The sequence below is a fragment of the Oncorhynchus mykiss genome, chromosome 13 (assembly GCF_057628025.1).
Source record: "Oncorhynchus mykiss isolate SJ-2025 chromosome 13, ASM5762802v1, whole genome shotgun sequence".
Taxonomy (NCBI): Eukaryota; Metazoa; Chordata; class Actinopteri; order Salmoniformes; family Salmonidae; genus Oncorhynchus; species Oncorhynchus mykiss.
In genome coordinates, this window is record NC_143034.1 from 28,935,597 (window position 1) to 28,961,179 (window position 25,583).

At 44.1% G+C, this 25,583-nt stretch overlaps 1 protein-coding gene across 10 annotated transcripts in view; it reads left to right on the forward strand.

Moving 5' to 3' along the window:
* The window catches only part of LOC110485893 (trafficking kinesin-binding protein 1), a 40,632-nt gene that overhangs the window by 13,081 nt on the left and 1,968 nt on the right, over nt 1–25,583 (forward strand). For 2 of the 10 annotated variants that reach the window (XM_021557103.3, XM_090195952.1), the window contains 15 exons: nt 1,301–1,648; nt 2,012–2,203; nt 16,779–16,855; nt 17,089–17,205; nt 17,547–17,644; nt 17,769–17,877; nt 17,971–18,049; nt 18,279–18,409; nt 18,694–18,768; nt 19,008–19,219; nt 19,563–19,799; nt 22,625–22,989; nt 23,266–23,472; nt 23,923–24,028; nt 24,856–24,914. In XM_021557103.3, coding sequence (XP_021412778.3) covers nt 1,588–1,648; nt 2,012–2,203; nt 16,779–16,855; nt 17,089–17,205; nt 17,547–17,644; nt 17,769–17,877; nt 17,971–18,049; nt 18,279–18,409; nt 18,694–18,768; nt 19,008–19,219; nt 19,563–19,799; nt 22,625–22,989; nt 23,266–23,472; nt 23,923–24,028; nt 24,856–24,895 — 2,106 coding nt within the window. In that variant the 5' untranslated portion in view covers nt 1,301–1,587 and the 3' untranslated portion in view covers nt 24,896–24,914. Of the gene's footprint in view, nt 1–1,300; nt 1,649–2,011; nt 2,204–11,072; nt 11,710–16,778; nt 16,856–17,088; nt 17,206–17,546; nt 17,645–17,768; nt 17,878–17,970; nt 18,050–18,278; nt 18,410–18,693; nt 18,769–19,007; nt 19,220–19,562; nt 19,800–22,624; nt 22,990–23,265; nt 23,473–23,644; nt 24,029–24,855; nt 24,915–25,583 lie in introns of those variants that run through there. The other 8 variants (XM_021557101.3, XM_036940567.2, XM_036940568.2 and 5 more) reach the window with 7 other exon arrangements.

Genomic DNA, 25,583 nt, shown 5'->3' on the forward strand with positions numbered 1-25,583 from the left:
GTACTTTTGCTACTATACAGTACTATGCCTCGCAAAGCTTTGTTTAGTAACTGTGTTGGTTTAAATGTCATAAGGTGGTGTGTTGTGCTCCGGGTTGTAACTTGATCTGTGTGTAGCTAGGGTAACTCTAGCTTTCTGACCCTAAACTCTGGGGAAAGGCCAAGCCTAGTGAGACAATTGGAGCATGCATGACACACTGTACGTGGCTTTAAAAATATGAAGATGCTTGTAAAGTTGTGGTTCAAGTGTCTGAAGTACAAAAATAATGATCTTAAACTTGACCTATATCTGTATGTCTTTTAACCAGGCTGTTATAGAATATGAGAGCATCATTTCAGTATCTCACCTGGAAAAACTGGTGAAATACATTTCAGTAAAGGGATGAGAGTTGTCTTGATACGTTCGTATTTGATGGCATTCCCATGTTCAAAACGTTAAACGGCATTTAATGTCATGCCATTCCGTACTAAAACGTAAAATACTATGATGATGATGAATTAAAGATGGTCGGTTTGAATGAATCCTTCTTACCAGGTTTCCGTCCAACCTTTTTATGCGAGTAAAGTACATGTCGGATAAAAATAAATAAATGTAATGACAAGACTGGTGGAAACAGAAAATGTTTCAGTAAACTTTCCAAAAATAAACTAGACAAGGTGAGATCTTTTTGTGTCTGCAAAATTAATTATGCGAGAAATGTGGTTTGAAGCGCTTTTATGCAAATATTGATATAATAACCACAATGTCCAAGTAAATTTGGAGTCACGCATGGAGTTTATTAGGCTACAGATTAAACAATGTATAATGAACTTCACAGGGTGGTGAAAGTGAAAGCAATGAGCTTTCCAATAAATATCAAGGGTCTCATTCTGGTGACATGATCATCAATGCTTGACTGCCGTTTGACAAATAAAAATAATCTTACCTTTTTGTCGTAGATACAGTATCTGCGCCCTGTGCGGTGTTGGCTAGAGTGCACGTGCCAATACCAGAGTTGCCACATTCGCTATTTAACGCAATTTTGTTTAGTGATAAACCCATCAATAGAGTTGAAAATGCGATGGAAACTCATTTAACTTGTATTTTTTATTCAGTACATGGGAACTTAACTGCAAAATGTATTTTGATGTGCATTATGTCATCACACACCTATCATCTGCAACAAGTCAATTTGATGGAAACACATCTTTGCTGAGGACATGTTTTCATGTGGATTTTAGAATATTAGCATGAAAATCTGTCACAAATTGGATGGAAACCTAGCAACACTCACACTTTTTTTTCTCTCTCCCTCTCTCAGACCAGCCCTGGTACCAGATGTGCGATCAGCCTGCTGTTTCTCCCTGATCCACCAGGGGGCCTCAGTCCCTCACAGGGACCAGCCCTGAGTCCTCCACCCTCACCTTGAACACCCCAGCCCCAGTCAAGCTGTCCCACTCTCATCCCTCTCCCTCTCCTCCTCATCTCTTCTTCTGGCCCCCACATTCCCCACTGGACCCCCTGTCGACCCTCTCCCTTTATGGGGGGCAGGGGGAGGCGTCTGGGGGCCTCGATGCAGAGACCCTGCCCCTATATGAGGGCCTTAAAATGGAGTGCGACCTCCTGGAAAGAGTGGATAGGGGAAGCCATGATGTGTCCACCCTCACAGGTAGGTCACAGTTAATGAATGTAGTAGACGGTTTATGAGGGATTGGATAATGGGTTCACTTTCATGTTGGACAGCACTTGTTAGAAGCTAGTGGGGAGATGGGTCTCTTAGAACCATTGTAGGGGACATTAGATTGGACTATCATCCTGCATCCAGGAACAGTGTTCAATTACATGTTTTTAATGTAATGCATTATAATGTGGTGAGTGGGAACTGTGTCATCCAGTCAGTGCCTCAGGGGGGCAGCAGAGACTTGTATATTTCAGAGCGCTCAATCCAATGGGATGAATGCTGTCTTTTTGTTCTCCCATATCTCCCCTGCCACACCCTCATACACCTCCCTCCCTCCCTTTCCACGGTCAGAACTTTGTTCAGGTGGCGACAGTGAGGTGGAGATAGTGAGCCTGCTGTCTGAGGGACTGCCTAACTACACTCTGCGGGCGGACTGCATGTTTGGCTACGACCACGACGACTGGCTCCACACCCCTCTGCTGCCCCCGGAGGTCGCGCTGGGACTCACACACGATCAGATAGAAGAGACGCTCAAGTATTTCTGTAAGTCCACCACTCTGTCCACGCTAGGCATCAAACACAGGAGAAGACTCTGGTACTGGTGTGCCAAATGTACTGCACCTGTTTTAATAGTTAATCACCTCACCAACTTAGATTGGTGGGAATCAACTTCTTAAATACAATGATGAGTTGACTCATGTGGTGCAGCCGCTGGCTTGAGTGAAAGCACCTACCTGGTCTCCTAGATATATACATCGGAGGCCGTATTCATAAAGAGTTTTAGGCGGTCTGGTAGGGTGTCCCAGCAAAATAAATAGTTGGGGTACTTCTTACCGGTAGAACATGAGCCTATTCAAATAAAATGTCAAGAAAACTGTAGGCTATTTTACACCATTATTTATCGTTACCACATGTCAGAGGCATGAAATATTTGCGGATGGACTTGAAAATGTCTGGAATAGCCTACGCTCCAAATTGCGATGTGATTTGACGAAAACACAGACATTTTTCCAAGGCAGTCATGAGTGGCTGACACGTGGACAGCAGTGGATGCTTAAATTCAGGCTAATGACAAACGCTAAATGTTATTATACGTTTTGGTGTTTCTTGTAACAGATGTTTCTTCCAATTCACCACTGTTTGGAGGCTGGAAATATGTTACCAGTGGATAAATGTTCACAGGTAGCCTAGAAAAACAGTCCTTTGGAGCAGGGCTGGATTAATGCAGGGGCTTACCAGGGCTGAAGCCCCTGGGCCCAGGACCATGGTTGGCCCAAGAGGCAAAACAAAAAATGTATTTAAAAAATGTAAATATATACAGTGCATTCGGAAAGTATTCAGACCACATCCCCTTTCCACATTTTGTAAAATTACAGCCTTATTTAAAAAAAAATCTCATCAATCTACACACTGATGATTGGCTTCGGGACAAGTCTCTGAATGTCCTTCAGTGGCCCAGCCAGAGCCCAGACTTGAACTCGATAGAACATCTCTGGAGAGACCAGAAAATGGCTGTGCAGCGACCCTCCCCATCCAACCTGACAGAGCCTGAGAGGATCTACAGAGATGAATGGGAGAAACTCCCCAAATACAGGTGTGCCAAGCTTGTAGCGTCATTCCCAAGACTCAAGGCTGTAATCGCTACCAAAGGTGCTTCAACAAAGTACTGAGTAAAGGGTCTGAATACTATGTAAATGTGATATATACACTACCGGTCAAAAGTTTTAGAACACCTACTCATTCAAGGGTTTTTCTTTATTTTTACTATTTTATACATTGTAGAATAATAACCAAAAACAAATCAAAATATATTTTATATTTGAGATTCTTCAAAGTAGCCACCCTTTGCCTTGATGACAGCTTTGCACACTCTTGGCATTCTCTCATCCAGCTTCATCTGGAATGCTTTTCCAACAGTCATGAAGGAGTTCCCACATATGCTGAGCACTTGTTGGCTGCTTTTCTTTCACTCTGAGGTCCAACTCATCCCAAACCATCTCAATTTGTTTAAGGTCGGGGGATTGTGGAGGCCAGGTCATCTGATGCAGCACTCCATCACTCTCCTTCTTGGTAAAATAGCCCTTACACAGACTGGAGGTGTGTTGGGTCATTGTCCTGTTGAAAAACAAATGAGAGTCCCACTAAGCCCAAACCAAATGTGATGGTGTATCGCTGCAGAATGCTGTGGTAGCCATGCTGGTTAAGTGTGCCTTGAATACTAAGTAAATCACAGACAGTGTCACCAGCAAAGCACCCCCACACCATAACACCACCTCCTTCATGCTTTACGATGGGAAATACACATGCAGAGATCATGAATTCACCCACACTGCGTCTCACAAAGACACGGCGGTTGGAACAAAAAATCTCCAATTTGAACAATAGATCAAATGACAAATTCCCACTGGTCTAATGTCCATTGCTCTTGTTTCTTGGCCCAAGCAAGTCTCTTCTTATTATTGGTGTCCTTTAGTAGTGGTTTCTTTGCAGCAGTTCGACCATGAAGGCCTGATTCTCACAGTCTGTCTCCTTTGAACATTTGATGTTGAGATGTGTCTGTTACTTGAACTCCGTGAAGCATTTATTTGGGATGCAATTTCTGAGGCTGGTAACTCTAATGAACTTATCCTCTGCAGCAGAGGTAACTCAGGGTCTTTCGTTGCTGTGGCGGTCCTCATGAGAGCCAGTTTCATCATAGTGCTTGATGGTTTTTGCGACTGCACTTGAAGAAACTTTCAAAGTTCTTGAAATGTTCCAGATTGACTGACCTTTATGTCTTAAAGTAATGATGCTGTCATTTCTCTTTGCTTATTTGAGCTGTTCTTGCCATAATATGGACTTGGTATTTTACCAAATAGGGCTATCTTCTGTATACCACCCCTACCTTGTCACAACACAACTGATTGGCTCAAACGCTTAAGAAGGAAAGAAATTCCACAAATTAACTTTAAGGCGGCACCTCTGTTAATTGAAATGCATTCCAGGTGACTACCTCATGAAGCTGGTTGAGAGAATGCCAAGACTGTGTAAAGCTGTCATCAAGGCAAAGGGTGGCTATTTGAAGAATCTGAAATATGAAATCGATTTTGATTTGTTTAACACTTTTTATGGTTACTATATGATTCCATATGTGCTATTTCATAGTTGTGATGTCTTCACTATTATTCTACAATGTATAAAATAGGGGAAAAAAAGAAAAACCCTTGAATGAGTAGGTGTTCTAAAACTTTTGATTGGTAGTGTACGTTTGCAAAAAATTCTGAAAACTTGTTTTTGATTTGTCATTATTGGGTATTGTGTGTTGATTGATAAGTGGATTTTTTTTTAAATAAATAATTTTAGAATAAGGCTGTAACGTAACAAAATGTGGAAAAAGTCAAGGGGTCTGAATACTTTACGAATGCACTGTATATCTTTTTGTTTTTACTGCAACCGCCAACCACAGGAGGACTCAGGAACCCGCTGTCAATGAGTGTAGACAGCCTGCTGCTGCTCTGCTAATCGTCAGATGTGGGGAGGAGAAGGAGGTAGGGGGCCCACGTGGGTAACAGGGGGGCCCTGTCTTGATTGGTTAACTGCCTAATCAACTTTTTTTTAAATCAATGTTACTGGACAATTGTGTGAGTCAGGTGCTGGGCCCAACCCCGTTGGAAGCCCAAGAGGCAAACCATTTTTTTACAATGTGCCTTGGCATAGATTTTACAAGTGGACCTAAACCATGCCAGAAAAATGCACCCGACACCATAACATACTGTTTAGTTTTTATGCCTCGTAAAAAATACAAAATAGTCCCGTGGCTTATGATTTCTTCCTCCAGCCCAGCTTTGAAGTCATTGTTTGACAATCAGATCAAAACATCATGACTGGTTGTGTTTATGCCACAATAAAAGGTCGTACATTTTTCAAGTTAAATTACAAATCTTTATGACTAGGCCCACAAAGATCATTTTAAATTGATTGGGATTCTATATTTAATTCTATGTTTAGGCCCATACATTTTTTGGGGACACGTGCAAATGCATGCACATATAGGAGGTCCCATACCGGGAAGAAATTAGTTCTACTTTCAGCCCTTACGGGAACTGATGCTTAAAAATACTCAACTTGATGTACAGTACCTGCGCCATTCAGCACCAGGGCTACCTACTCCCAAAGCTATTGCATGTACCTCTGTGGAGGCGTGTCTTATATTTCAGGGTTGAGAACATGCTGTCCTCTTATCTAGTGTCCTAACCTGGTAAAATAAAGTCAATACACGACCTCGGTTGAATATGCACTGAATGTCACAGGGCTCTTCCTGTAGGGCCGAAACACTTCTGTTTTGCGTCCTCTCTTTCTAATTAGGGACTAATTCAGACCTGGGACAACAGGTGAATGCAATTAACTACCAAGTTGAAACAACAACAAAAAATAAATGTTTCGGCACTCCAGGACCGGAATTGAACAGCCCGCTAGTGTTTTATCGTCAGTGTTTTAGCATACAGCACTTCCATCTTAAAGTCCTACTGTGAATTGACCCCTCACATATGCTTTGGAATTGGTCAATGGAAACTTGTACACAGATTACACATATCCTTTAATCACTAGGCTTTATAGTACAACAATGATGGGATAATCTCTCTCTCTCTTTTGCCATTATCAGGTCATCCATATGGTGTGGATCTGAAGAGCTTGTGGTCTGACTCCTTGCCTGTGAGACAAGCACGATTGGAAGAAATAAGACATCTCAACACAGTGTAATGCATTAGTAGTGTCCACAAGTGAAGACATTGATTGTGAATGTAGCAATATGTCCCGCAATAATATATCTGATATTGTACCAATTTATCCTGGTGTGTTTAAGTCACACTTGAAAGCACACCCATAATAGAACCACACAGGAGCGGTGACTAAATGATTGGAGTTAGATGGGGTGGAATGGTTCCAAAGGGCTTGGTTGGCGGCACGTTGCCAACAGGAAGTACCGTATATAACAACCATGGTAAACTCCTGCTAGTTTATCAAGAAACTCTAAATCTGAGGTGAACGTTCTTCCTATCGGTCTGACGCAGGATCCCGAGTTAAGGTCTGTCTGAAGATGATATCTGTTTCAATTGTCCTTTCAACAAAGTGTTTTCACTTGACTCCCCTACGTAGATGTGGAAAAACAAATCTAATGAGATTTGTGAATGTTTTTGCATCAATATTGTGACTGTTTTAATGGGGTAATGTTATAAAAGGTAAATGCTCAAATATGAGCTGGAGACAGATAGGGGTGAAATTGATCATAGTCACAAGATCGTCTGATTCTATGGAGAAACAATTGATTCGGTACATGGAAGCCTGCATACTGTATCCCTCAATCTAACGTAACAAACACTGAGTTTACCCAAATCCAACACTGAACAGGATCATGCTGCCGACTGTTACAACGCTACTCCACTTGTCATAATCACCTTAACGGGACACTATCATATCAGAATCTCCATTTATCAGTACAGTACAATAGTACACACATGTATGTATGGTCTGTTTAGTAGAGGAGCTAACAGAAGCTCCTCCCCCTCCTCCCTCTGGTGACTTTAGGGGAGGTGTCATATCCTCTAGCCACATCCCTTCCCTTGATGCTTGGGGCCACAGATGCCAAATGCCAATAAACCGATTAGCCTCTTAGCTGTAATCAGTTTCCTTCTGCACCTCCAGTTCTGAACTGACTTTAACAGTAGCCTTTTACAAAGGGCTTGGCCCCCGAGCACCGACTGCTCTTCAGACGTCGCGGCGACACTGACCGTACTCTCGTCACTGTGTAGGACTTGGTCGTCGTAGCCACCCACCAGTAGGGCATATTTGAAAGATATCTTTGTGAGCATAGTCGAGAGCAGAGAGGTGTAAGAAAGGTGACAGGTTGAACGCGCAGAGATTGGGTGTGCTGTGCGTATTTGTGGCCTTTGGTGTAATCTTTAGAGAGACACCCCGAAGAGGTTATTAATTAGTGTGAAAGTCGGAGGTCTCAAATAGAGACGGACGTTTAAGATTGGTTGAACATTTTGGCCAGGTTTTTACCTCAATGGGACAGCCTGGTGACATAAAGGTTGACTAAATAAAAATATACGTTGCCATGCATTTGCAAAACAAAACAAGTGGGCGGCGGCTAAACAGGCGATATGCCAGTCTTGTCTGACATTATGATATCATCAAAGATGGCATTTTCTTGTATCTGATGCGGTCTATGTTATTAGGAAAGCATACAGAGCTTGGGTTGGGCACAGCGGCCGGATTTCACGTGTTGACATTCGTTTCACATTGGCACAGAAGTCTGAATTGCTGTTAACCTTTACTGTTAGTTAAACATTTTCAACTTCTGACCTCATCAGTGCAGTACTAGGGTTGCCAGGTTTCCATAGGATTGCATGGCTAACTCCCCCATTAGGCAGGATAGACTATACCGTCCTTTCACTAAAGTAGAGCTGGGACGATACCAGTATTGCAATATTTAAAAACCTGCTGTATGTAAAATATTGTGCTATAGCTTGGAAAATAAATACATGTGACTCTGGATGACACCATAATGATGTTTGTTTCCAACATTAGGACTGTTTTCCTAAATAAGTTAAATCCTCTCTGTCTTTTGTTTCCTTGCCAAGATACTAGATACTAACGAGTATCGCGAGACAGGTTTTGTCCCGGCCCTGCGCTCAAGCCGATCGTGACTAGGGGTACGTTGCCATGTAGGTTCCCATAAGATTGAATGTAAGACAGGATAGACTGTACTCTCCTTCACTCAAGCCAATCGTAACTGGGGGTACACTGCCAGGGATACTAGGGTTGCCAGATTCCAATAAGATAGTGAGAATAATCCCCCATAAGGCAGGATAGACTACTCTCCTTTCATTCAAGGTGATCGTAACTGGGGGTACAGTGCCAGGGATACTAGGGTTGCCAGATTCCAATAAGATAGTGAGAATAATCACCCATAAGGCAGGATAGACTGTACTCTCCTTTCATTCAAGGTGATCGTAACTGGGGGTACAGTGCCAGGGATACTAGGGTTGCCAGATTTCAATAAGATAGTGAGAATAATCCCCCATAAGGCAGGGTAGGCTGTACTCTCCTTTCATTCAAGCTGCTTTGGACTGGGGGTACAGTCAGTACCAGAGTCGCGATGTCCCCATAGGATTGAATGGCTTACTCCTTTATAAGGCAGGATAGGCTGTACCCTCCTTTCCCTCCGTCTTCTTTGCAGAGCACAGGTCAGACTGGTACACAGCCAGTCGGCCGACACACAGCTGTGCCTTGAAGCTGTGAATTTCGGATGCAACCTTTGTGTTTTGCCATTGCGCTGGACGGCTGACCACTTCAAAGAGCGGAACGGGACTGATTCCACTCTTCATATATCGTTGTTGATCAATGCGTATCTAGCTATGTGATCACTTCGTAGTGTACTTTACACTGGCTCAATCGCTCTTTATCTGATCAGTGATACCGAGCTTACGGTGTTGTTTTGCTCTGACTGTGATTCCACGTAAACCATAGGCGCCCATAAAACTATTTGGCCATTGACCTCTAAGGAGTGTGTTCTTTCCATTGGTTGATTGCAAAGGAGGTGATATCAGTGCAAAGTGGTTTCTTGTGTCAATATTGATTAGGAACTTGTGTTTTTGTCCATATCTGGGGAGGCAGAACGGATTTGTCCTTGAATTAGTGTAGCAGCTCTTGGTCACACTTTACTTGATCCTTCCACTGTTATTAGCATGATATTACATAAGTGACATCATTTTATGTCAATATAACATTGTCAGGTTGCTTGCAGTGCTATTTTTATGCACACTAACAATGGCTAGGCTGGGGTGGAGTGTGTGTGGGGGGTCTCGGATGGTTGAGGGGCAGCACTTAGGGGGGCGTCTTAAAGGGCTGGTGGCCTGGCGGTTGAGCGCTTGGGCCGGTGGCTGACGGATCGCTGGTTCAGGTCCCCGTTTTTGACCTTGTGGGAGATCTGTCGACGTGCCCTTGAGCCGGGCGTTGACCCTGGTTGCTTCTGTGTGTCGCTCTGGATTGGAGTCTGTTAATTGACTAATGTGATGTAGTTGTTGAGCGGCTTCACTGCGAGTATATTGTATGTTTTTAAATATTAGATGAAAAAACAAAACAATGGCTAGGTTGGCATAGTCATGACTGTGTCAAATTAGTCAGCTAATTATGACTGCTTAGTGCTTATGGTATCTGTTATGTCATGCCTTTGCAAAAACGTCAGGTTTGAGATAGATGATGTGAGGGAAACGTTACCCAACTTTACTACTACACAGGTTTTAATGAGCTTTGTGTTGCTGCACTTTTTATTGGAGACAAAGGGCCTGACACTGTGTATTCTGTACTGTAGCCTTCTTTAGCCATCTTGGCCCTAGCTTAATCTAACTTTCCATTGTATTTCTAATACTGTGACTCAACAAATCCTAATTAATCTGCTAGGTTTGGAAGGCTAAGGAAGTCCAATTGTATTGGATGGGCTGGGCTGGTATTTTCAGGGAGCTGGCAGCCTCCGTTTTGTCCTGGCCGGCTAATGCGTTGCGTTGGGGGCGCTCGCTAAACAACCCTGGTAGGAACGCGACGTGGATCGAGAGATGAAACGGGATGGGGGGTGGGGGCGTAAAGAGAGGAAGGAAAAGAGAAGGGGGAGACGGTGAAAATTGTGTCCCAGCCGCCCCTTGCCTGCCGCACTCGACCAGAAAGAAGGCGTCTGCGGGTGAAACATTGATGAAGGGGAGGTTAATATTTGATTTGGAGAGGACACTTGCGTGCCAGGGTAGCAACAGGGAGGGGGCACTGGGTGGATGAAGTGATGATGATGATGGTGGTGATGAAGGCTAGACTTCAGGGGTGTGTTTTTCTCTATACTAAGTTGTTACATGTCAATAAAGCATACCTGGCATATATCTGATATATTGTTTTGACACGTATCAGTTGATGTGAAATAAGCAGCCTTTGTACTTTGGGATAACTTTATTTGAACTCCGTCAATACAGACCATTAATTGGAAAACATGAACACAATGGGCATCTCTCCAGTTTGTACGTTCGCAGTTCATGTGTATACATTCATCACGTGTATTTGCATTGAGAATTGAGGAACTAGTGTGTTTGCATTATTTGACTGTGCATGTGAGGATTGTGCAGTGCTAATACACTAAAGAGTAAATCGAGAGGCCCTGCTGAAAACCCAGCTTGACATCAATTCATATATAACTTTCCCTCTCAGACACCTCCCCTCTCTCCACACAAAAAGCAACAGTCCACACAAACATCAACAGTCGTTTTACAATCTCAGTCTGTGTGTACAGTGTCAGTGTTGCATTCCTCTCCCTCTAGAAGGGGGTCTGCACCAATATTATGTGTGCAGGGAGACAACAGTCATGGCCTTAGCTGGAACGTACCATCTTACTCTGCTTCACGGGGGTGCAGGGACTAAGTGCATTCTCTTGCTAAACCAGATTATAATTGGAATTGAGTTTTATATTAAAGCCTTGCATTTTTATATGTATAGTTCTTAGGCAAAGTTAGGTATGATCTATTTGAGCTTTTATGCGTTGTTTTGGTCTCAAGCTACCTCCGACACCCCTCCTCCTCTTTCGGTGCTCCCACAGTCCAGTGTGGCCAGGTGGATATAAACAGGAGGGTAACGACAGATGGACCTCCCAGTCAGAGGGATTACGCATTAATACTAAGGACAGCTCAGTCTCCTCTCACACACGTAACACACGCCCACACAGTCACAGGGACACACAGAGGAGGATACTGTTTTGGACACGCAACAGAGCATTGGTTTATTGGGACGGGCGTAGAGCTGAAGCAGGGAACAGAAGAACAAGAATAAATAGAGAAATATAACAGAAGGAGGGATGGAAGAGGGCTTCTGTCCGGTCACCATGGAGGTGTGGAGTTCCTCTGCTTCCGAGGAGGAGGAGGAGGAAGAGAAGGAGAGTGGCCACGGGAGCCAGGAGGAGGAGGAAGAAGAGGAGGTGGAGGAGGGAGGAAAGCCACACAACAAAGAGAGTCTGTGCAGGGAACTGATGCAAGGTGAGGGAGTAAAGGGAGGATGAGAGACGGACAGAGAGGAGAGAGGGAATGAGAGAGGAGCAAGGATCGAGGGAGCAATGGAGGAGGTTGAGAGAGGGGGGGGGAGAAGGGAGTTGCAGGCGATCAGGGTGATTCTGCAGCCATACATCTGTCTTGTTGGCAGCGTTGCTGCGCTGTAAATGTACTGTCGAGTCTGTGCAGCTTACCGTCAAGCTAAGTGAGTGATGGTATGGCTGGGAAGGTGCATGGATTCGTTGTTGTATGAATGGTTCGTTCAGCTGTCATTCACGTACAGTAACACGTGGTTAGGTTATTGACTGGCTGCACATGTGTGTATATGAATAACCAAAAGCCTGATCTGTGTCTCTACTTTTGAGTCATTGAAGTCACACATGCCAAATGTATAACTTACCTCCAGTGAACAGGGGCTGCCAGGTATACTGAGCTTGCAGTTCTCCTCATAGAGTGTGAAGGTCACTGTGCCACAGTGTGTGTTCCTAGCAGCAGTTTGTGTGTTTTCCGTCAGCAGCAGCAGTGTTTTCTGTGGTGTATTGTCTCTGTGCCTTTGAGTGTCATTGACTTTGGGCTGCAGGAGACAGACTGGCCGGAAAAGGTTTGTGTGGACTTTTTAGGACTCAATATGAAGGTCAAAAACATGGAGATACTGGCTACCCACTGGGCACAGATGTCAGTTCAACATCTAGTTTTGATTTGCCTTTGGTTGAGTTGTTAACTATCGTGAATTCAACGTGAAATGAGAATGACGACATTTCACGTTATTGGATTTATGTTAAAGGTTGGGTGTCTAAATGCCCTTACGCTGATGACTTTTTGCAAATCCAATTCATTTTCCACGTTGATTCAATGTCATCACATAGATTTGTTTGTGGTTGGAATTGCGGGGGAAAACGTTGACTCAAGCAGTTTTTGCCCAGTGGGGATGTTCTCGTACTGTCCATTTGCCCTGATGAGAACGATGTTTTGTAAAGGTGGGATCTATCATATCATCTTAACTACATTGAATTAAGAAATTGAACCAACCCCTCATGTTTGAATTGGGTAATTGTCCATAATTGTTTCAGTGGGCATTTAATAGAATTTTCAATTCAAACCCTAAATTGGTGAAATGATAAGCTGGTCCCAACCATGCTGTTTTGTTATGGTTCTTCAATGTGGCAGGTATCATGATGATGCCCTAGATTCACATCCTAGTTAATTGTCTTCACTCAGTACCTCTAGCAATACTCCATATGCTGGGTTACAGTATAATATACACTCAGTGAGTGGCCAGTTTATTAGGTACATTCACGAAAATGGTTCTCTCCTACAGACAGTGAGTCACGTGGCCGTGGCTTGCTATATAAAGCAGGCATCGAGACATTCAGTTACTGTTCGATTGAATGTTAGAACGGGCAAAACGAGTGACCTAAGCCACTTTGAGCGTGGTATGATCGTCGGTGCCAGGCGCGCCGGATCCAGTATTTTGGAACACACAACTCGTCGGTCCTTGTCGGGGATGGGCTATTGCAGCAGACGACCACATCGGGTTCCATTCCGTTCAGCTAAAATCAAGAAGACCTCACCCTGCCTGGTGTCAACGGTACAGGCTGGTGGTGTAATGGTGTGGGGAAGGTTTTCCTGGTGCACGTTAGGTCCGTTGATACCAATTGAGCAACATGTCCATGCCCCAAATAATTCAGGCTGTTCTGGAGGCAAAGGGGGTCCAACTCAGTACTAGATGGGTGTACCAAATAATTTGGCCACCGAGTGTATAATAGTGATACTACTATAGTATAATACTGAGTATATGAAATAAGAATACGGCAGATTATTCATTCTACCTCAGAATATTCTAGATTGATTCTTTGCAATGTAAATCAGAAATGATTGTACCCTATCAAGCGTTTAACTTGCAGATTAAAGGGGCACACTGCTATATACGGATATATAGTTGCTAAGAAGCGACCTATTTCAGCTAGAGAATGTCTTTCTTTTCAGCCTCCATTTGGTCCTTTGTCTGAACGGGCTGCGTGCTGGCTGGCTGGCACCTTTTCTGTCAGTGTACTGCGACACTGGCATAGATGCTGGCACAGACCCAGAAAACGAACAGACTTTTCTAGAAAATCTCTGGCTATAGATGACTCTTACACAATGGCTAAATAAAATTGGATGAATTATAATATTTCATTACACAAATACAGTACAGCTGTAATCTGTAGGCACTGCTACTCAAGGGATTTGACGCAAAGGATTTGACCATGATGTAATCCGGGCTGCCTACACCACAGACAGGCAGAAACTTTAACCTGGGTGCAGTTTATGCCACAAATGATGATTTATCATCTCCCTTGTCATCATTTAGTATTACATGGAATTAACTAGGCTAATGCTGTAATCATAAATTATGTAGCGCTAGAGGCTGGATATATTTGTCTAGGACTAATATTTCATACCAAATAGTCAAGTGGGTTTTATTGTTTATAGACCCAAGTTCAATCTTGAGATTCACTGGCTCTTTACTGCCATTCTGCCTTAAAGCATTCATAGTAGGCCTCAATGACCCACTAGGCAGGACATTGGTGTGCTGGCTGTCTCTTTCTCCCTGACCCCTGCACCACACAGCTAAATGGATCAGGGCAGGAAGACGGAGGTATTGTGATGTCACGTGCAGGTACAATGGCCTGCCTTGTATTAGTAGCCTAATACCTCAGAATGGGCGTTCCAAGAAGATCGGTAGAAAGGCTTATGATAATGTCTGTAGGGATGCGAGAATCAGACTGACAGAGGACAGAGTTGAGCTTGTGGGTTTGATCCCTATGGATCCCTGTTAATTCCGTAGGCTCCTATGTACTGTACAGGATCTACTCTCAACCCTCTTGGTTAGGGTACAGTCAGCTAGGAAATCCCTCAGTCAAAGAGCCCCCATGAGACCATCTGTAGCGTGGTCTTAGACGGCAATATAGTAAGCCTTTTTTATGTATTGCACACACAGTCAACTGTACTGTACTGTGGCATAGCTTTTAAAGGGATAGTCCTGTCAGATGTCATCATTCTAGAAACATTTTATTTCCAAAGAAATCGATCAAGCTTGGCACTGTGAAAAATAAATTAAGAAAATAAGTTGACGGCTTGATACAAATTCAGCATTAGTTCTTCTCGATTGTCCAACGCAATGTTCTGTCTGCAGTGTGTCTGTATTTAAATACCTTTTTCTTGTCTGGAAAGTAGTCCAGTCTATAATGGTTTTTTTTTGCCTGATTTACAAAAAGGATAACTTGAGCTTGTAAAGATTGAGAAGCTATTGGGGAAGCTAAATGGGGATTTAGCAGTAGCATAGGTATGTACTCCCAGTAAATTACCATGTAACCATCGGATTTGCAGGACGTTAGCTTGTTAGATTCACCCATAGAACAAAAGCTATTTTGATAGTAGTACAATTAGGAATTGTTACATGGATAGAGCCATTTCAATTGTAGTGACCTGATTTATAATGAGTCTTTGTTCTAGGAAGCTACTTTAATTGAAGTAGGCCTAGCCATATTAGAAAATGTGCCTTTTTGTTCTATGGAGGAAGCTATTTTAATTGTAATTCCAGATGGGAACATTAGCAGTTAGCCCATCCCAGTTAGTTATTGAAAACTGGACACTCTTGCTCTGTTCTACCATTGGTACTTTTACTGCAATGTATTGGCACTTCTTTTGGTGCATAAGTAGCAGCTCTGTCTGTTGCAGGGGGTAAGTTGGCACTGTAGCGGCAGTCTGCTAGTGCCCGTGCCCAGTGCTGCGGGAAGCCGTTGGATCCAACTCAACCACCACCCGCTTCTGTGGACCGGTCTCAGTATCCTAGAACAAGATGTTATTTCTCTCTCACTCTTTCTTTCCCCCTTTCTCCTTTTTAATTTCATTCTCTGTTTCTCTCCTTCTCTATTTCTCTCCCTATATCTCTTTTTTTCCACGCTGCAGACACTATTTTCTTAAAGGGTTCACATGATTAATGACTGTAGGCATACAGTAGATCCGGCCCAGGACCATTTCATTCCATTAGATAATTGGCTCACGGATACTGTTACACAGTCACCCCGTTTTCAGCCAAATGCTGCCCCTCACTTTAATTATTTCAATCTACTGTACAATCTCCTTGGCGCCAGCCAGGTTTTTGATCAAAGGGAGGTCTGAGTGGCTGATTTGAACACAGGGGTATGTTACTGCATGTACCTGAGACTACGTCTGCAGGATGTATGCTGATGAAAATAAATGTCAACTTGAAAGTCCCGGCTGATTGGTCGGGATAGAAACCTATTTTTGGATTATATGGAGATGAGGCCTTGCACAGAAACCATGGGTCCCACTTCTTTAGGTCACCGGAATGGTTACTATGAGGAACAAAGCATCAACTGTAACTCCATGATGGCTCAGCTTCCTAACAGGTTGAACACTATTCACCCACCCATCAGTTCTGAACAGGGTCGCAGTGTCCATTCACCAACCAGTAATCTAACTGACCTGTTTATAACCAGACCGCTCTAGAATCACTGCCATAGATATCCAGCCTAACTTCCTACTGGGGGTTAACTGTCCTCATTACAGTGTTCTCCAGCAGCTTGTGCTGAGGTGTATTTATATCAGAGGGGAAGAGAGAGATGGGTCTTATCCCTGTAATGAGGATCAGGCTAAGAGGATAAGCTCTGACTGACTTGGCTACGTGGTAATGTTGTGGTCAGCGCCCCGGTCTGTTGCTTTCCAACTGCTGTTGACCGTGAGTCATTCACAGAAAGAGAGGGGATAAGAGAGGACATGGTTGCGGGACAATGATGACCTGGTCCCCTGGGCAGTTACCTGTCAAGAGTTGTATTTCCCGATATCGTGGTCAAATGAACTGAATGGTGTAGTCCGTGTACGCCAGAAATGATCTTAGCTCCCGTGACCAATTAAGTCTCGAACCAGAAAGTTACTGTCTCTATACTGTCCGAATAATTCACTGTCCAATGGCCCTCTCCTACTTTCCAGTGAACTATATATTAACCAGGTATTTTTCTTTTCTCCCTCCATTCCCCATCTCCCCCCTACAGTGCTGTGTTCAGAGAGAGTGGGCCAGGTCACTAAGACGTACCATGACATCGAGGCTGTCACCCACCTACTGGAAGAGGTGAGTAAATATAACGGGATTGTTTTCATACGTAAAACCCTTAATCGCCCCCCCAGGGACGAATGAAGTTGTATTGAATAATGTGCAACTGGGTATATTATACATTTTGAGCAAGTCACGATAGTCATCAGCCGTAAGCATGTTGCTAGAATGGTAAACAAGTCTTCTGCTAGAAACTAGACTGTAACTAGATCACAGAATGAAGAACATCAAACCGTTTTGTCGTCTGGCAGAAAGAGCGGGACCTCGAGTTGGCGGCCCGGATCGGCCAATCACTGCTCAAGCAGAATCGGGATCTAACGGCACGGAATGAGTTAATGGACGAACAGCTGGAGATCGCTACGGAAGAGGTATGAGACCATCACTGTAGCCCTACTTTGATATATCTCACCTATTACAGACAGAATACAGTAGTACTGGACCATATAGCATTTAGCGAGAGAAAATACACACTTATTTTGGTCCTGGAATATGACATTTACAGTGTATGTAGTCTTTTGTTCCAGCCCGGGATTAACACAGCTGGTATCACACCTTGTATCACTTGAATCATTGCATTAATGCTAGGCAGGATCAAAAGCCTGCGCACCCGGTAACTCTCGCCCAGACCAGGAATGGCGATCAATGTACATGATAGATCCTAGTTCAGTACTCTGACCCTGGTTCCTACTTCCTGGTTCCCATTCACCAGATAGCCCAGCTGCGACATGAGCTCTCCATGAGAGACGACCTGCTCCACTTGTACGCCAGTACAGAGGAGATCGAGAACGCCTCCGACTCACACACACTGTGAGTACACGCGCACAATCATACACTGCAGGGTACACATACACATCGTACATCCCCTCAGGCATATCAACACAACTTTGGCAGGTAAATTCTGACCGCCTTCTCCCTCTCTCCTGGTTTTCAGAATGAAGAGGAACGAGTCGTCTAACTCCCTCAGTAACTTTGTCAATTATGACTTCATACAGCAGAAACTCAAAGGTCTGGAGGAGGAGAACCTCAAACTGCGCTGTGAGGTGTGGAACACTGACTACTTCCAAATACCTGAAGTCATTGAAGTGGATTGGAAACTTGTTCATGCTAATGCCATCGATGTTGTCACTCCACAGGCCAATGAACTGACGTCAGAGACCGCTAACTATGAGGAACAAGAGCAGGAGCTGATGATGGTGTGTGTGGAGGAACTCAGTGAGTATACTACAATGTACTACAGTGTAATACTATACATATTTGTTAAGGTATACGGTATTACTGTGTTCCTGAGGGAGAGGTAATTGGTGAGTGGGTGAATACAGTGAAAACAGTATGTGTTCGTACTGTGTACTCATACTAACCCACTCCATCTCGCTCCCTCCTCTTTATTCTCTCTCTCTCGTCTTCTCTCCCTCAATCTTTTTGTTCTACCTCCCACCCCCAGCCTCTGTGAATAAGCAGGTGGTGGACCTGTCTGATGAGTTGGCCCGCAAGGTGGAGGACACTCTCAGGCAGCAGGAGGAGATCAGCTCCCTGCTCGCGCAAATAGTCGACCTGCAGGCACGCTGCAAAGCGGTGAGGGATCACAGACACAACGAGGCAAACGCATACACACACCTAAATACATACCCACAAGCATGCAGTGCACGGACACAAAAACACATGGAGTTGACATGGCACTCTCATGCCTTGAGGTTCCACAAGGACAAAGAGACTCAAGACTCGCCCACACCGAATGCTTCTATAATGGAGTACATTAAATATGTACACGTGCACTTAAGTTGGTATCTACAGTATTAAGTTGGTATACAGTATCACTGATGCGATCATGGTATTAACTCTCCACTCTGTTCTTCTAGCTCACCACTGACAATGAAGAGCTGACCCAGCACCTGAGTGCCTCGCGGGAGAGCCAATCACAGCTCAAATCAGAGGTAAGACACGCCCTCAACACTCTCCCCACAATCCACAACTCATTACCCTCCAATGAGCTATCTATAACTAGTAGGATAAAGTTGCTCTTTAACACAGATCTAAAGTCAGTTTTGTTAATTGTTAATGCATTGATTTGGGGGAGGCTAAGCTGATCCTAGATCTGTCCCTCAAGGCATGCTTGAACATAACCGCAGTAGCAGTGTGAATGTAACTGACCTCTGGCACTCCCTGGATGCAGCTAAACTACCTGCAGGACAAGTACTCGGAGTGTGAGGACATGCTACGGGAGGCCAGAGAGGACATTAAGAACCTGCGCAACAAGAGCCTGCCCAACAGCACGGTGCAGCGCTACAGCGCCCTATCAGCCGTGTTCCCCATGGACTCCCTGGCAGCGGAGATTGAGGGCACCTTCCGCAAGGGCCTGGACGTCCCCGCCCCTACGGAGTACAAGTGAGTGAGGATGTCACCGTGAAAACATAAAACACCGGTGACAGTGTGCTTTTTCCAACCTGTTAAGCTCAATTGAATGACAATGCCGGTATGTCAGTTATGTGCCAGAGGGGAAGTTGTTACCAAGTGTGTTTGATTGATCAAAGACAGCGTGACATAACAAAGCACATCTGTTCATGAAAAATATAGAGTCAAATACAACGTTTAAAATGTTTCCAGAATTACACTACAGAAGATCGAATATACAAGCAGAAATACACTGACGTAAACATAAATGTTAGACTTGCTACCGGGCACTTTGTCACCATCCCTAATCTATATGGTTTATCTATGGTTGCCAAAGGAACCACCCGTGGCGCGTGTTTGAGACTGTGAAGGTGGTGAAACAAGCGTCGAGGCTGCGCTCGCGGTGCCACTCCCCCGGCCAGGTGCCCGGCTCCAGCCCTGTGTCGCTGCGCTCCAGCTGCGCCTCCACCCCTCGTACCAGCTACTACGGCTCAGACAGCGCCAGCCTCACCTTGGAGGACAAACCACCTAGTACCTCGAGACTGGCAGAGGTGGCACACACTGAGGACAACAGGTGAGACTGGCGTGTGTAAATATACACTACACTACCGGTCAAGGGTTTTAGAACACCTACTCATTCAAGGGTTTTTCTTTATATTTAGTGTTTTCAACATCGTAGAATAATAGTGAAGACATCAAAACTATTCAGTAACACATATGGGATCATGTAGTAACCAAAAAATGTGTTAAACAAGTCAAATATATATTTTCTATTTGAGATTCTTCAAATAGCCACCCTTTGCCTTGATGACAGCTTTGCACACTCTTGGCGTTCTCTTAACCAGTTTCATGAGGTAGTCACCTGGAATGCATTTCAAATAATAGGTGTGCCTTCTTAAAAGTTCATTTGTGGAATTTCTTTCCTTCTTAATGTGTTTGAGCCAATCAGTTGTGTTGTGACAAGGTAGGTGTGTTATACATAAGATAGCGCTATTTGGTAAAAGACCAAGTCCATATTATGGCAAGAACAGCTCAAACTGCCCCTGAACAGGCAGTTAACCCACTGTTCCTAGGCCGTCATTGAAAATAAGAATTAGTTCTTAACTGACTTGCCTAGTTAAATAAAGGTCAAATAAAATAAAAAATAAGTAAAGAGAAAGGACAGTCCATCATTACTTTAAGACATGAAGGTCAGTCAATCCAGAAAATGTCAAGAACGTTGAAAGTTAATTCAAGTCCAGTCGCAAAAACCATCAAGCGCTATGATGAAACTGGCTTTCATGCGGACCGGCACAGGAATGGAAGACCCAGAGTTACCTCTGCTGCAGAGGATAAGTTCATTAGAGTTACCAGCCTCAAAAATTGCAGCCCAAATAAATGCTTCAAATTTCAAGTAACAGACACCTCCCAACATCAACTGTTCAGAGGAGACTGTGTGAATCAGGCCTTCATAGTCGAATTGATGCAAAGAAACCACTACTAAAGGACACCAATAAGAAGAAGAGACTTGCTTGGGCCAAGAAACACGAGCAATGGACATAAGACCGGTGGGAATTTGTCCTTTGGTCTATTGTCCAAATTGGAGATTTTTTGTTCCAACCGCCGTGTCTTTCTGAGACGCGGTGTGGGTGTACAGATGATCTCTTTATGTGTATTTCTCACCATAAAGCATGGAGGAGGAGGTGTTATGGTGTGGGGGTGTCACTCCCTGACCATAGAGTTGTTTTATTCTCTATGTTAGTTAGGTCGGGGTGTGACTAGGGTGGGTTATCTAGGGGATTTATACATCTATGTTGGCCTAGTATGGTTCCCAATCAGAGGCAGCTGTTTATCATCTTCTCTGATTGGATATCATATTTAGGCAGCCATTACCCCTTTGGGCTTTGTGGGATCCTGTTAGCCTGTTAGCACTTTTGTTAGCTTCACATTTCGTTTGAGATGTATTGTTTTGCTGTGAGTTTCACTTAGTAATAAAAAGGTGTGGAACCCAGATCACGCTGCGCTTTGGTCCACTTATTATAACGAACTCCCTTGACAGGGGGTTCTTTCAAGTCACACTTAACCAGCATGGCTACCACTATCACGTTTCAGGTATGACCCAGATGCAGACGGTGTCGAAGAAAACAAAAGTATATTTCTGAAACAGGGGCAGGCAAACGACAGGTCAAAGAAAGGCAGGGGTCAAAAATCCAGAGAGGGTGCAAAGGTTCAGAATGGCAGACAGTCTCAGGGTCAGGGCAGGCAAAGGTCAATAAACTAGTAAGGTACAGAACGGCAGGCAGGCTCAGGGTCAAGGCAGGCAGAATGGTCAAAACCGGGAAGGACTAGAAAACAGGAGCAAGAAACAGTCAAGAGCAGGGGATCAAACGCTGGTAGGTTTTGCAAACAAAACGAACTGGCAACAGACACAGAGAACACAGGTGTAAATACACATGGGATAATGGGCATGATGGGCGACACCTGGAGGGGGGTGGAGACAAGCAGGTGAAACAGATCAGGGTGTGACAACCACTGCATTCTTCAGCGAAACGCCATCCCATCTGGTTTGAGCTTAGTCCCACTATCATTTGTTTTTCAACAGCACAATGACCCAACACACCTCCAGGCCGTTTAAGGGCAATTTTACCAAGAAGGAGAGTGATGGAGTGCTGAATCAGATGACCTGGCCTCCACAATCCTCCGACCTGAACCAAATTGAGATGCTTTAGGATGAGTCTGATCGCAGAGTGAAGGAAAAAGCAGTCAACAAGTGCTCAACATATGTGGGAACTCCTTCAAGATGTGGGAACTCCTTCTCTCAACCAGGTGAAACTGGTTGAGAGAATGCCAAGAGTGTGCAAAGCTGTCATCAAGGCAAAGGGTGGCTAGTTTGAAGAATCTAAAATCTAAAATATATGTTGATTTGTTTAACACTTTTTTGTTTACTACATAATTCCATGTGTGTTATTTCATAGTTTTGATGTCTTTATTATTCTACAATGTAGAAAATAGTAATAAAAAAATGTAAAAAACCTTGAATGAGTAGGTGTTCTAAAACGTTTGACAGGTGGTGCACATGGGTATTTATGGGTATATGTGTGAATTACATGAACTCTCATACAGAGTCTACAGACATCAGACACACAGAGTATTTACTTTTCAAATCAAATGAATTTGTATATGTCACATGCTTCGCAGACAACAGGCGTAGACTAACAGTGAAATGCTTTTCCATAGTATATTAATGGACTGTCCTTCATACATGTTCAAACATACAGCTTCCATTTCTCTGGTCTATGTGTACTAATAACAGCAGTGCATTTGTATTCAAAACCTATTCTACCTCCTCTACTCTGAGTGTTAGTGCATCAACAGTGTAAGGTATATCATTAACCTGCCTTTATTTCTGTCTGATCTCAGTGTGAGTGGCCGTAAGCGTCTGGGTATGCCGGGCATGCCTGGAGGCCAGGACCTTGCGGCCGCGCTCCGCTGTTTATCTGACCGCCAGCAGAGCCATGCTTCAGAGCGCCCCTTCTTTGAGGTGGAGCGTGAACGCAAACTCCGCGCCCTGGCCACCGCCTGTCAGGGGTGCAGCGAGGAGGGTGAGGAGGTGGGCGAGCTGGGCTCCAGTGGGTTCCTTACGCCCAACGACAGCCTGGTGTCCAGCTCGGTGGCGTCGACAAGCACCAACTACTCCAATGGCAGCTCGCTGCACTCCTCGGCCGGATCGGGGGGCTCACGCTCCTACCTACCCGATCGCCTGCAGATTGTCAAGCCCCTGGAAGGTGAGGAGGGACAGGGAGACCCTGTGTGTGTTCTTAGCTGAGATATTAGGTGTGTGGTAACTCAAATGGTAGTTTTACGGTAACTTGCCTAAGGTTTCTAGACTCAATTACAAGTGAAACTATGAATGTAGACTCTAAAAGCTGAAAATAGACACTCTTTACAATTGTTTTCTTCTTTCAATATGAAAAATATGCATGATTAGAGAAATACAGGTTATTATATAAATAAATAAATGTGTTATTCCCAACATATATCGCCCTTCCTCTCCACCCCAGGCTCAGTGACCCTGCACCACTGGCAGCAGCTGGCCAAGCCCAACCTGGGTGGTATCCTGCACCCTCGCCCGGGGGTCCTCACCAAAGACTTCCGGGAGCTGGAGATCGACCTCCAACACGTCTACAGCCTCAATGACCTTGAGGAGGATGACCCAGACCTATCACAGCTCTCCCACAACCTGGCTGCCAGAGCCCACGGCACCATAGGTAAGAAAAGAGGCCACAAAGTAGTGTTTAGTTGAGTTCAGTAGATACGGTTGATAGGGTCTCAATTGTGAGTGAAAACATTCACCCACAGTGCACACTCATTCCTCTGGTCCCTCTAGTCTGGTGTGAAAATCTGATCGTTTTCCCTTCTCTCTCCGACGGAACTCTTTAGGTCCGTCAGATTGGGTAAGGGAGAACGATCAGGCATTGACACTGGAACCTTCTATTTGGATAACATGTCTACTGTGGTCCTTATCCCCCTAAGTTCACCTGTGTGGTAGGTGTGATGTTACTAAACAGTTTGTGTCATTCCAACTCATACTGTCGTTGTGTACCGTACATTCTCCCATCCGTGGTGGGTGGCTCTGGGATTTTCCTCATCCATTGTGAGTAGTTATGTATGTTGTTGTGTTCGTGTGTAGTTGTGTAAAGTGTGTCCATCACCCACAGTCACTCCATCCTCCGGCCCCAACCTCCCCCAGACCCCTCCCACCCACACCGTCACCACCTGTCGGCGCCACCACCCATCCCTCCTGCTCCCCTCCTTCTCCACCAGGTAAGATCTGCGAGTCCCTCACACACACCTATTCATTGGTTACACTTTATTTTACAGTCCGGTTTCACATTTTATTTTAGGTATGATTTATTTAACCAGGAAGGCCGTTGAGATATTTGTTTAGAAGGAGACATGGCCAAGAAAGCAGCGTACAGTCAAGTGCAGAAAGTTACATGTTTTTTGTCTGGTATTTACTAAGATCGTATTTATGGTGACAATGAATACTTCCTGGAAGGTTCGTCAAAGTCATGGAAATAATAGGAAACCTGGTACTAGATGGTATGGTACTAAATGGTATGGTACTAAATGGTATGGTACTAAATGGTGTTTGAAATGAATCCAAAGGAACATAAGTAATTACCAGGTAGTGGACTGTTGAAGGCAGACTGAACTAAATCTACTATTAAATTCAATTTGCATCTGAATGGAAGTGTGAAGAGACTTTTCCCTGTTTCTCCAGTTTTGGAATTTGCTTCCAGCACCATCACTAATCGGTTTTGTGTGTGCGATAGATTCTGCCTGTTATCCCCAGGTAGTGGACTGTACAATAAAGTGAAATCCATTTATTTTGAATTAATTTGCCTTTTGTTATTCATTAATTCAGTCATTAATTTAATTAATTAAACCAAATCCCAATGTTAGTAATGACGTGAAAATGTATTTACGATATGACTACAAAAGACGACACCACTCTCAAAACAACAGCAGCTTTGCTGTGCTGCCCCATTTTTCTCCTCAAAAGTACCTTGCTACTTTGTGTGTGTGTATAGCAGTCCTCTCCTCCCTTACTCAATCCGTCTCCCCTTACCCCATGTCTCTCCCCTCAGTGGTAGGAAACGCTGGTCCAAGCACTTTCTCCAGCTCTAATGTGGGCTTCCTAGGCAAAGTAAGAGCCAACAGGCATGGACAGAGTGGGAATGATGCTGGAAAATCCCATATTTATCCCCTAACTTTTCTAAAACTTGCCCCTTCTAACTCTGACCCCACCCAACCCCTAAGTAAAACTATCGATCATACCCCACACTAGAGCCTTAAACAAACACCACTATAAAGCAACGCAAATGAATGCACTCACAGCTACGACAATGCTTCAACTTTCCATGCATAAAACAAATGGATGTTCTTGTGTGTATTTAAATGACTCTGAGGTTTAGATTAGTTTAATTGGGGCCAAATCCTAATCTAAGATAACACACACACATAACTCAAACTTTAATACACACAGGTCTCCCATTCCAACATCTTAATGCCTGCTTCTCTATTAAGGATTTGGTCCATTATCTCGAATCTACTTCGTAAACAACATGTCACACACTTGCTTGGCTTGCTAACTTGGACACCATGGCCCATGTGCTCATCTTAACAGTTCCTGATCCCTTCCAGATTCTTACAGGTAAACTGTATGAACAAACAGAAATCCTATTTTCAGTTCTCAGGCTGACTAACTAACGGACTAACACAATCTCTAACCCACCCTTACAGGCGTAATCCATCACTGGGAGCAACTACACTAACTAACCACTCTTAACTAATGGTGCACTGTTACTAATGCTGC